General features: G+C 50.9%; 1 protein-coding gene across 12 annotated transcripts in view; it reads left to right on the plus strand.

Annotated features, from left to right (window-relative positions):
- The window catches only part of PTPRT (protein tyrosine phosphatase receptor type T), a 1,087,126-nt gene extending 1,077,130 nt beyond the window's left edge, over nucleotides 1-9,996 (plus strand). For all 12 annotated transcript variants that reach the window (XM_049698694.1, XM_049698695.1, XM_012534093.3 and 9 more), the window contains 4 exons: nucleotides 2,016-2,141; nucleotides 3,028-3,191; nucleotides 4,752-4,887; nucleotides 5,867-9,996. In XM_049698694.1, the coding sequence (XP_049554651.1) occupies nucleotides 2,016-2,141; nucleotides 3,028-3,191; nucleotides 4,752-4,887; nucleotides 5,867-5,920 (480 nt within the window). In that variant the 3' untranslated portion in view covers nucleotides 5,921-9,996. The remainder of the gene's footprint in view (nucleotides 1-2,015; nucleotides 2,142-3,027; nucleotides 3,192-4,751; nucleotides 4,888-5,866) is intronic.
- The last annotated feature ends 2,430 nt before the right edge of the window (nucleotides 9,997-12,426 follow it).

Here is a 12,426-nt window from a genome sequence, read left to right on the forward strand (position 1 = left end):
ATCATGAAACTTAATCTTGCTTACCTTTGCTATTTAAGACGGGTGATAAGAGGAAGAATTCTTCAAATTTATATGTTAGCTATGATCGTTGTTGTTGTTTTTGTGCAGCACCTAGAGGGTTCAAGAATGATATGAGTCGCTGCAATATAGTGGATGCTGGCACTCTGCTAAGGGCTTTCTTCCCATGTGTTCTCTTTTTATCCTTAGAACAGCCCTATAGGACAAGAGTTGGCCAACCTTCTCTGCAGAAAGAACCAGATAGGAAATACTTTAGGTTTTGCAGGCTGTGTGGTCTCTGTCACAACTACTCAAACCTGCCGTTATAGCTTGAAGGCAACCACAGAAAGTATGTAAATGGCTAATATAGCTAGATTTCAATAAAGCTTTATTTATAGAATCAGACGGCTGGCCAGGTTTGGCCAGTGGGCCATAATGTGAACAAATGTTATCCCTAAGCTGGAGTTTAGGTTCCACAGCTAGGAAGGTGGGAGATGTGTGCTTTTCTCTCCTACGGTCTCCCTCCTCCCTGCTCATCCATTCTGCCTCTAGTTCTGAGGGAAGGATAGAATCAAAAAAGTTTTTGCATGTGACTACCCAGGGTGAGTTGGCTGTTCTCTCAATGAAAGGGAAAGCGATCACCTTCATGAAAATCCTGCATCCGTGGTGGTCATGAGGAGGCCACCGGATTGCCGTGGGTAGCCTCTGTCCATCTAGTTCCTTGTCTACAAGCTCAGCATAGGCTGTGGCAGACCCCACTGAGATGCCAGGATCTCAGAAGCTTTGGTGGGTCTTTGAGTCTCAGCTACATCTTCCGGGAAACCCCCAGGTGGAAAGGCTTTCTAACACGTGGCCTCTTGATCCATGCTGGGGTGGTCCCAGCGAGCCTTAGCTCTCCTCCTTGCCCCTGGACAGTGTCCATCTCCACGCCCCTTGGGAACCAGGAGTTGAGGAAGCATGCTTTGCCTTGCTCTGAGCCACGACCTGTGCCACCTGCCTTAATATTTCTTTCCCCAACTATAGTCATCTAGTGACTCAACAGATGCGGGGCATAAAGTATCTGTCTCTCACTCTTGATGACACTATAAACTTAAGGGACAATTTATGATCTTAGACCAGGCTTTCTTAGTCTCTGCACCATTGAGGACTGGGGCCAGATTCCTCTCAGGGGGGCGTCACATGCATTGTAGGATATTTAGCAGCAGCCTGGCCTCTACTCACTAGACGCCCATAGCAGCCCCCACCTGTGATCGTCAAAAATGTCTCTAGAATTGCCACATGGCCCCTGGGTGACAAAGCAACCTCTGCTGAGAAGCACTGTCTTAGGTTGAAAAGCAACCACTGCCTTTTGCTCTCAGCTGTAGGTTCTAATTTCTAATTCCAAAAAAACAGAAAAGGTAATAGGCAAGATCTCTCAATACCATGTTACATTATCTTTTGGTGCAAGGTAAGCATAATTAGCCCCATTTTACACAGGAGAAGCTGAGGCCTGGATGGCACAGCTAGTAACCAGCAGAGACTGGATTTGAACCCAAGCCTGTCTGATGCCAAAACCTATGTATTTTTTAAAACTACTCATGATCTGATGATGAAATAAACACTGTGAAGGTTTTCCTAGAATGGGGGAAAGTTGCTATGATTTGTGTTGAACTAAAGATTGTAGTTGCCCTTCCTCAGAGTGTTCTATCTAACCCTTACAGCAGCACAAGGTAGACAGTATTTCCCCCATTTTACAGATGGGGAAAACTGAGGCCCAGCAAGCCTAACGAATGGTTTGAAATCAGCACAGCAAAGATGTTTAAGCCCAGTGTTTCTGTGCTCAGAGCTCTGACTTTTCAACAACCAGGAAAATGGGTAGCTGTTCCCCAACAGGAAAGCTGAGCCTAATTTCCTACATAAAACTCTACCTTTCTAGCCAATGTGTCCTGCAGGCAGCAAGAAAGGCTTCATGATAAATGAAACCAACGCCCCCGGCCCCTGACCTTAGCCTTTTTCTGTGACCCCTTTCCTTACCTCAGCTCTGTATGCAGTACTGGCCTGAGAAGACCTCGGGGTGCTACGGGCCCATCCAGGTGGAATTTGTCTCCGCAGACATCGATGAGGACATCATCCACAGAATATTCCGCATCTGTAACATGGCTCGGGTAAGTGTACGGCTGCCGCTGCTTCCCAGACTCCTCCTTCCCAAAACAGATGGAAGCTGCCGGGAGAGGACCCCGCAGGCCAGCCAGGAGTCTGTGCTGTCCTCTCCTGTTCATCTCGTCCTTGGGGAAGTGATGCCTTTGCCAATTCCGGCTCCAGACCCAGCAATGGCTCCCACACACAGAGACACATAGGGGGACATCCAGCCTGCCATCTGCCTGTTTCCTGACACACTTGCTGCCATGTAGACACAAAATCTCAGAATGTAGCACTTCCCTGTGTCACGCTGTTTCGGCATGAGTTGATGCAGCCTTTGATTGGATCCAGTAAGCTTTGGGCTAGATGGTGGGAACACCAAGATGGAAAATAGTAAGTTGCTTCCATGAGGAATTTCACTGCTGGGTGGAGTAGTATTGGGTGGGAGGGAACAGATGAGTGATCTATGAAATGGTGGCTAACTAAAGTGACCTTGGTCTTTACTGGGGGCTCGTGGTGAACAGGATTCAGTCCCTGCCCTCAGAATTCTCTATCTAATGGGAAAGCGAGACGTGTTTTGGCTCATGAACTGCAGAAAGGGAGAAGAATCCTGCCCAGTATTCAGGGAAGGCTTTCCTAGAGAAAGGGGCATTTGAATTGGGTTTTGAGGACTGAGTAGAAGTTTTTCAGGTAGAGGAGGGATGCAGAGCAGTCATGGCAGGAGAATCAATGTGCACAGAGGTGTAGAGGTGGGTATGGGGATAGTGTGTGACTCTCCCCATGAGGACATTATAGCGTAGACCCCATTTATTCCATCTTCCACTGCAGTGCTGCAGCCTCCAGGGTATCTGGAGGGCCTGCATCCCTAAAGCATCCCCAGCAGAACAGCCCTAATAGCCTCTCTCTTCTCAGCCACAGGATGGATATCGTATAGTCCAGCACCTCCAGTACATTGGCTGGCCTGCCTACCGGGACACACCCCCCTCCAAGCGCTCTCTGCTCAAAGTGGTCCGACGGCTGGAGAAGTGGCAGGAGCAGTACGATGGGAGGGAGGGACGCACTGTGGTCCACTGCCTGTGAGTATGATGGAGGGGTCTCCAGGGCAACTGGGTGGTGGGTAATGGGACATCCCTGAGGATGCCGCTGGCCACAAATACCAGTCCTAGGCATGGCTGGCCATACCACATCCTTACAGGCCAATAGGAGTGTAGTCGAGGCCTTACAGTCCTTTTAATGGACTGGGATTGCAGCCATAAAGCTATGTGTGGAACAGCTGATTCATGATCATTCACTTTGCTTCTTAGAACTTAAAGTGATTTGGGGAGAAGTGATGGACAGGGCCTCACTCTTTCAAAAGGAAGTTGAATCAAAGTCTTCCCTTTTCCAGAATAATATTTCTGGAGCAGGTGGAGGAATTAATAACATCTTACCCTGGAATTGAGTTCAGTCATTTCAAAACCGGCTTATCGTGCCCCCTCTTTCATGTGGTGCACAGATGTCAGGAAAATCAGAGAGCTTAAGGGAGGGGTGGACAGGGGGCCCTTCCTCCTCTTTCCCATGCGATTGTTTTTTAGCCTGCTTTTTTGCAGGAGTACCTTTTATTCGTGTCTTCCCCCGCCGAGGTGACCAGCAGTTTGAGCTGTAGGAAAGCACAGGGGTGTCCTTCTGTCAAGAGACTTTGGCATCCTTGGAGGGCAGAGACACCAAAACAGACACTGAAATGCAGGCACTGGCCAGTGAATGGAGGGCAACTGTCTGTACTTGAACCATCTGGTCGTTGGGTGTCCTGTGGATAAAACATCTGGGAGGTAGACTCAGTGACTTAGTTTCCATCCAGATGTTCTCTAGACACAGACCATTACATAACATCATTAGTTGCTCTTGGCAGTACGCCCAGGAGTTCCAAATCTGGCACATTCCTAAAGAGGTTTTCTGTAAAGAGTTGGAGGGGTGTTTCTATGAAGATGACTTATGGAGCATCAGAAAGAAAGTATGACAGAGGAATGACCCTGCCAAGAGCCCCCTTTCCCTATTTTCCAGGTCAGTAGGGTCTTGCTTAAACCAGGGTGTATAAATAGAGATGCGTCTTTTCGGGATTCAGCATCTGAGACCCATCCCAGCCCCACCCAAAACCTAGGCTGGCTGACCCCAGCTAACAGAGGTGTCTCTGGTACTGCTGTCCTCAGCGGATGGAAGGAACTAGGAATAAAAACACGCAACCTTCCGCTGTCTTCACTGGATGTGTAGGTGGACCCAGAGCATCCTTTTGGACAAGGATACAGGCACCACATGGACAAAGACACTCTGTCTGTCCTGGGGGCTTGGGTCAGTGTGCCGTGGGTGGCAGTCACATGCTGCTAGAACCAAGGAAACATCAAGCTAAGTGAGCTTTCAAAGGTTATCAAATGGAGAACCTGAGGCTCAGACACAGGAAGTGACTTGCCCAAGGTCAAAGCAGGTTCACGGCACAGATGGGACTCCAACCATAACTCACGGCTCAGGCTAAGACTTTTACCACTGCCTCACCTTGCATTTGCCAGGGCAGTCACCCTCCACTACTGCCAACACGGCCTTAGGCTCAGCAGGTGCCTGAGGGGTACCCAGGAGTCTCGCTCACCTTTTTGCTGTGTGTTTAGAAATGGGGGAGGCCGCAGCGGAACCTTCTGTGCTGTCTGCAGCGTGTGTGAGATGATCCAGCAGCAAAACATCATCGATGTGTTCCACATCGTGAAAACATTACGTAACAACAAGTCCAACATGGTGGAGACCCTGGTGAGTGTCCCGAGAACTGTTCTCCAGTAGCCAGGGGCTGACCGTAGTTCCCTTGACCTGAAGAAAATAGCATCAGAGTAAAAACACTCAACAGCCGGATGCTTCCTGAGCACCTGCAGTCACTGCCCTTTGCCCACAGTTACCTGCTTCCTCCCTCCAGCCTCACCAGCTTCTCTTCTGCAGAGAGTCCAGATATTCATCTTGGCACACGCTGCATTGTTTTACTCTTTCCACTCTGTGGCAAAGTATCACTGATTCTGGCTTAGGGGTAGGGATTCTGGATTAGTAGCATGTGAATTAGGTTTTTGACTCAGTCCAGTCCCATTCTAATTAATTTATGCTCATTTTTATCATATAAAGCATTAGGCTAGGACACTGTGAAGCAAGGGATAGGAAGAGACTGGGGGCAGAGCTCCAGATGTTAAGAAAGACCTGGTGCAGAGATGGAGACATACCATACACAGGGAACTTTAATGAGTCTTCAAGTCTGTGCTAAGTGTGGTCTTACCCAAAGTGAGGGCCTACTCCAAGTCTGGTCCACAGACCAGCAGCAGCAGTAGTGTCACACGGGAGCCTGGTAGAAATGCAGACTTTTTTTTTTTTTTGCGGTACGCGGGCCTCTCACTGCTGTGGCCTCTCCCGTTGCGGAGCACAGGCTCCGGACGTGCAGGCTCAGCGGCCATGGCTCATGGGCCCAACCGCTCTGCAGCATATGGGATCTTCCTGGACTGGGGCACGAACCCGCGTCCCCTGCATCGGCAGGCAGACTCTCAACCACTGCACCACCAGGGAAGCCCGAAATGCAGACTCTTGAGCCCCACTCCAGATCTGTTGAATCTGAATCTGCGTGGACAATTTTGAATTGACTGTTAGTATAGACATAGATAATGTTTCCTCCATAATCTGTATCTCTAAACTAAATGCATTTTCCCTTTCCTTTTCATCTTCTCTTCTCCCTCTCTGCCTCTCCTCCTCTCAGGAACAGTATAAATTTGTATACGAGGTGGCACTGGAATATTTAAGCTCCTTTTAGCCCAATGGCGTGGAGAACCTGCCGGAGTCCAGAGGCTGCTGCAGCCAACCCCCTTTTCTGTGAACGGCAGCGACTGGGCTCAGGGGCTAAGCGGTGGCGCCCTGCCCAACTCCAGGAGAAGACTGGTGGGCCTGTGGTCCACGGTGGGCTCTGTACCTTCGGAGGAGTCTCCAGTTGCTGTGGAGGACGCCGCCCTGAAAGGCCCAGGCTTCTTTTCCAGCCTCAGGCACGGGCCCATACAGAAGTGCACCTGTATAGCAAGGCCCGGATTTTTCAATGCCCAGACCTCTTCCTTTTGCTCTTTTCAGGTTTGTGAATCTCGAGGCAAGCTGACTGTGTGGGTATAGGGGAGTGACAGGCCTGGCAGCACGTCCTCTGCCCTCCGTCCTCTGGGCGGTGGGGGGATGTGTGCTTTCCTCCTCCACGGGGTCGTGAATATGACCGGGCTCTGCTGCCGTCTCCTTCAGGGACCTCTGGATCACTGGGACTTCAGGATGCTCCCGAGACCACAGCAGAGGCCCCCATCCTCCCAACTAACCTGCATGGGGCTTGGCCCACCACCATTGTGTACTCGTCCCCCAGCCCAGGCCTTGACCTTCTGTCGTTCACTGGCCAGTCCGCCGTGTCCGCGGCAGTCCTGGACAAAGGTCTGCTTTGCGTTTCTGTGGTCAGTGCGGTGGGGCAGAACTGCAGGGGACTTTGCTGCTGCTCCTTGTGTCTGTGAAGAAGGACTGCCTCCCTGGGGCACGGCTCTGGCTGACCCTGTGTGTCTTGGGCGGTGGCTCCTTTGGGAGGGATGAACAAGTTAAGATTTGATGATTTTCCAAAGTGTACGTGTAAAGAAACTTTCTTTTGGAGGGTGTAAAATCTTTCTTAGTCTCATATCAAAAAAAGGTGGGAGGGACGTTTGGTTGTGTAGCTATAAGACAAATCTCTGGGGCCTGTTATCTCTCCTGGAAATGTCCTCAAAAGGTCCCAGCCAGGGACAGCACAGCCACTGAGCAAGGGAGAGATAGTCTGAAGGGCTAGTCTGAAGACAGTCCCTTTTGGCCTTTGGGGCAGACAGAGTACCGGCATAACCTCGGATCTCCAAATTTGAACACCTTCCTAGAGAAGCTCAGCTGCCATCTTAGAAAATAGTCATCATGGACCCAGCTATACTTTGGTTTAAAATAGGACAAGGGGATCAGACCTGGGGAACCTAGACTCTTGCCCAAAGTATGGGTCAGTCAGTGACTGACAGGGGCGCCAGCATTGGCTAAGTATCTCTCATATGCCAGGCTTGGCAAGTTCTTAGAACCCATCCCCGCCCTCCCTGAGAGAGCTATTCACCTGTTATCCTTATTTTACAACCGAAGACACTGAGGCATCTTCCTCAGTCATGATGTTCTGGTTTCCAAAAGGCAGGTAATAGTGATGAGACTTCTTTGTAACGTTTTCTTCATCCTTTTCTCAGCCAAGCAATTATTATATGGACGGAAAATAAGGCCAGAAATTTCTGAGCAGCGAACTCCACAAATGGGAATTTAATTCTTTCTTTCCTATGCCAATTTTTCTGGGAAGCTCAGAATTTCAGATATATTTCAGCAACTCATTCCCAGCTCCCCAGGAAAGCTAGTCCCATCTCCTTTCTTAGCCAGTGAAAACAATTCCCTGTGCCCTCAGGCGGTGAGGTCTGCCAGCCAGGGACACTCTACCTTGGTCTCTAGCTGGTGCTTTGGTACAGTACCTGGCAGCCCCCGGGTGGCCTGGGATCCAGGAAGCTTCATCTTGAAGGCTGGTCTAGCTCCAGAGCGGCCATGAGAAGCATAGAATTCAATAAGGCACAGTGTTCTCCCTAAAGAACTTACTGTATCCTGGGAAAACTGAACCACAGCGCAAAGTGTTACACGAGCCTCACAGCAAGAGAGATTCAGCGTAGAGCTTTCTAGAGGAGGTGACATCCATTCCACTGGGTAGAAAAAGGAAGAAAAGGAAACTCAGGCCAAGGTATCAGCATATGCAAAGACAAAGAGGTGTGCAGAATCCTTGGCGGGGGGGCGGGGGGGGGGTGCGGTGAGATGGCAGATCAGCTCAACTAGAGCAGAACATGGCAGGAGGACAGCCAGGGTCAGGGGGCAAATGCTCCACCAGCAGGGCAGACTTGGCCCCTGCGGGCAAGCAGGACGCAGTGGAGCTTTGAGTGATGCGCTCAGCTCAGTGCTAGAGGAGGCTCCCTCTGGGGCCAGTGGGGCTGCCTCTTTCCTTTCATCAGACACTGTGAAAATGGTCCCTTAAGCGTATACTTTTTAATATCACATCTATTTGTCTGTCTGCTCATTATTTTGTTGCTGGATCAGGAGACGCAGCTTCTGTGAGAAACTCAGGGTCTCTGCTCTGCCACGAAGCAGGGTGACCAAGCCAGACCCCTGGGCCCATGAGGACGGGACATGGAAGGAGCCCACAGAAGCTGTTCCCGTCAGCATGGGCTCTGGAACTGTCTGGAAGTCCAGGGACACCAGACTCGATCAAGGAAGGGCTGTCACTTCGGAGGTTCAAAAGGAAGCATCTCAAAGCAAAAGAAGGCGGAGGAGCCCCACCATGAACTTGCTCTTCCCCTTTCATGGTCCCTTTTCCCGGTCCCCAGGCCCTGGCCCCCTGCTGGCCTCCCCTGGCTCTAGTCTCGGCCTTCAAGGAGCCTGTGACATAGCAGATCAGCCAGCTATATGCTCCTCTCTCAGATCTGGGCTCATCCGTACAGAATGGGGGCTGGGAGAGGGTTGTGCTCTCTAACAAACACAAAGAAACCCTAGGATTTACTCTGCTCAGGAGGGGGCAGAATAGCTGGCAGATGAAAATGACAGTGGCTTCTATCATTTCAGATGGTAGGAATTTAGAATGTGACTTTGGGGAGAAGGAATTATTTAGAATGAAAACTCGGGCCGTGCTGGGTAACCCAACAAGGGCCAGTGATGGTTCCCCCAGCTCAGCACCCCTGGCCCCCGTCACTTCCTCACAACCCAACCGCCCTCCGGAGGATGCAGGGCAGTGAACAGTCTCCGGCCAGTTTACACTGGAAGACACTGAGGCTCGCGGATGGGGATGCTTCCCCCAAGATCCCACGTGGCAAGAATGTGGCAGGACGTGGATGAGACGGGGCGCTGGTGCCCGGGAATTTGGACTTGATCCCAGGAAAGCTCATGGGCAAACAGCACCTCCCCCGGGGTACTCTACACTTACGGGGCAGGCTCACCGTTCACGACGCAGAGGGAAGTGGAACTCATGGTCTCTGGGTCTCCACGACGGGGGCCAGCCTCCTGTCTCTGGGCTGCCCAAGAGAGTCCCCTCACTTAGCACAAAGCCTCATGGCTCTCACCTCCTAGACGTGGACCCTGTTTGGAGGAGAGGCAAGGAATTAACGAGAAGCCAGGTACTGTCCCCACCTGACTGCACGTCTGGCCTAGACATCTTCGGGATGTATCCTAGCTGCATCCTAACACGTCGTCCTCTCCTCCTTTCTGGTACAAAGGTCCTGGGGCCGGGGGGCTCTGAGCCTCTAGATGGCTACAGCACGCCTCCCGTTGTGGGAGCAGAAGGGGTCAGATTGCTTTTACACTGTCTCTGGATGTAGCCCGGGCAGTGGCCTGCCTGCCAGATGTCAGCCTTCCCGTGCAAGCAGCAGACCCTGTGCTGGAGACTGTAAACGGGAGCTCACCGAATTCTTCCAGCGTTCCTAAGAAGTGCTTCTAATTGTCACCATTTTATACATGAGGAGACTGAGGTTCAGAGGGGTGAAGTCGTTGGCCCACAGTTCCACCACAGCTAGTAAAGGAGGGAGCCAGGATTTAAACTGGTTCTTTTGACTTCAAAGACAATATTTTCCCATGTCTCAGATTTTCCCATGGGGGGGGGGGGCTACCCATAACAGCAAAGACTAGAGTGAAACAGGCCCAATGGATCTTGTAAAGCCCAAAGCAGACAATGGTCAGCTTAAAATTCCTTCAGTTTCATGTCTAGCAATTCACATAATATTTGCATTCTTCTCTAATTTAGCCTGATTTGTTTTCATAGAAGTGCATAAATATTTTTTTAACCACATGTGCTCTGGTCCCTCATGTGGCTTTGATCCCTTCAACTCACTATGATGGACCCTAGGGAATTACAGCCCAGTCTAAGAGGCACAATGCCTGGCCATGCTGCTTCCTCCTGCGGCCAATTCTAGACTCAAGTGCAGCCCACCTTCCCCTTAGCAGATCCTATGGTATAGGGGTACCCTGACCTCACTGTTCATGGGTTGATCTCAACTCAAGTCTTCTTAAGTTGGATACTGGAAAAAAGCCATTGAAATCTACTAGAATTACAAGGACATGCCCATCTGGAGTGGCGACGGCTGAGCGCATAAAACCCTAAAGGGAAAGGAGGTGATGAACACAGCCTTACTCAGCAGATTCCTGAATGCTGGGGCCTCTACAAGGCGGTGCCCTTAGTCTAGGTAGAGTCATATGGTTGCTAATGTGGGCCAATCTGAGGACACACTTCACGTGAGGGGCTGGGGGCTGGAAGCCTCGTCACTTTACTGCAACCCCACATACTCACTGGGTTCTTACAACACGCAGGGCCCTGGGGGGGCTGCCATCAGGAAGCTCAGTTTACTATGGCACAGCCCATCCCTTGCTGAGACATGGGGTTGTGATAGGAAGGACTCAGTCTTTGGTTCTAATTCAGCCCAGCCATTTCTTGGCTGTAGAATGTTGGGCCAACCAACCAATTAGTGGGAAAAGATGTAGAAAGAGGAGCCTCGGCCAGGTAGAAGGGGTAAGTAGATCTGGAGAGCTTTGGGTAGGAAAACGGGAAGGCAAAGCCAAGAAGTTAGGACCCGATAGGACTCCTCAGAACCAAGGTTGCATACGGTCTGCTGGGCAAAGTGGTCACTTCTGTGACACAGTAGGATGGGGGATGGAGAGGGACTGGCCAGAACCACCTGGAACAAAGGTGTTGCTTTCGAATGTGTCTCAGTATCTTGGAGAGAAGATGATAATCTTTCCCTCTGACCAATCACGTTTATCCATCATTGGTTCCCCGTTGGTAAGCTAGCCTCCCCATGCTCCACATTTCCTCAGTTCTGGTGTGAATCCCTGGTGTGTGTCCTCACTGCGGTCCACACAGTTGTGGTGTGAATCCCTGTTGTGTGCATAGAGGTGTTCAGTCTAGCAAGGATGCTGCAGACAGAAGTGAGGCCCAGGGAGGAGCAAACAGATGCTCATCATGTCATCTTTGCAGGAGTAACTGCCCAGCCCAGATCCAGGGACACTGAAGGAGAGGGCAGCTCCCCTGTACCTCACAGGGGATGAAGAAAACCCCCTTCACTTAGCCTGCATCTGGCCTCTCCTGGGCTGGACAGAGAGGCCATCAGCACCAAGTTGAGTCAGGAGTAATGCCATGGAAAACACGGGTGAGCCTGTCGGTAAGATGACCACGATGCTAATTCTAAACCATAAGGCCAACACATTGTGCTGGGCCGGGATCCCGGGGGACAGGTGGTCCACCCAAGCTGCAGGGCAGAAGATGAGACATGAGTCACGTGGTGGCCGTGCATCTCCAAGCCCTGACTTGCCTTCCCCGTCATCTAACTAGTCTGAGCTCCTTCTCAGCCCATGATGCCAGCTTCAAATCACAGCCAAATAAAACGGAAATAAGTAATGTGAACCCAGCATAGAGGGAACCAGCTGAGACAGCCTTGTTCCTATATCCCCATGCAAGGGTTCCGTGTTGGAGGTTTTCAACAGAGACGTGCCTAGCAGTGATAAAATGCAAAGCCTTGGCTTCCATCTATCCAGGATCTGCCTTTGAGGTCATACAGTGTCTGAACAGCAAGGAGAGAAGTCAGTGGCAGAGAGTGGCGGAGGCTCCAGTTTTTCAGAGTCATGGGTATGATCCTCAGAAGCACAGAGAGATGTCTAAGCCATACTTATGCACGTGAACAGACTCTCTTCTGGTTTACTGGTAGCCAGACATAGACTTTTGCGTCACACTGGCTGGCTGTACAACACTCTTGTAGGTACCAAGACCATCTCTTGCATCCCTCCTGCCTGCCTCCAGAAGAGGTGGAAAAGGGTCATCAAAGAGGCCACATTCACCCCCTCAAATCCACCCAAGAATGTTAGGTCCCAAGAGGCGGGGTCAGCACCCATAATGGTAGACCCCAGGCTTAGCATCCTAGTTATGCTAAGAGGTTGGGCTAGTCACTGCCATTGACACAAAGATGTAGGACTCAGCATGGGCATACTATAGAGTAAAGCTGCTGGGGCAGGGTTACCATGGAGCTTCCGTAGATGTCTGAGAGCCGCTCTGAGCAGTGGGATTTGGACCCTGATCCCTGGTTGAAATGTTCAGAGAATGAGGGTCTGTGGTCCTTAGAGTGTTGGTCAGGAAGGTATTGGTACGAAAGCCTGGAGCTCAGGGTAATTATTATACTTTATGGTTCCTTGGTGAGTGGGATGCTTAGATTTGGGGGAGGAAAGTGATTA

This window comes from Orcinus orca, chromosome 16 (assembly GCF_937001465.1).
Source record: "Orcinus orca chromosome 16, mOrcOrc1.1, whole genome shotgun sequence".
Taxonomy (NCBI): Eukaryota; Metazoa; Chordata; class Mammalia; order Artiodactyla; family Delphinidae; genus Orcinus; species Orcinus orca.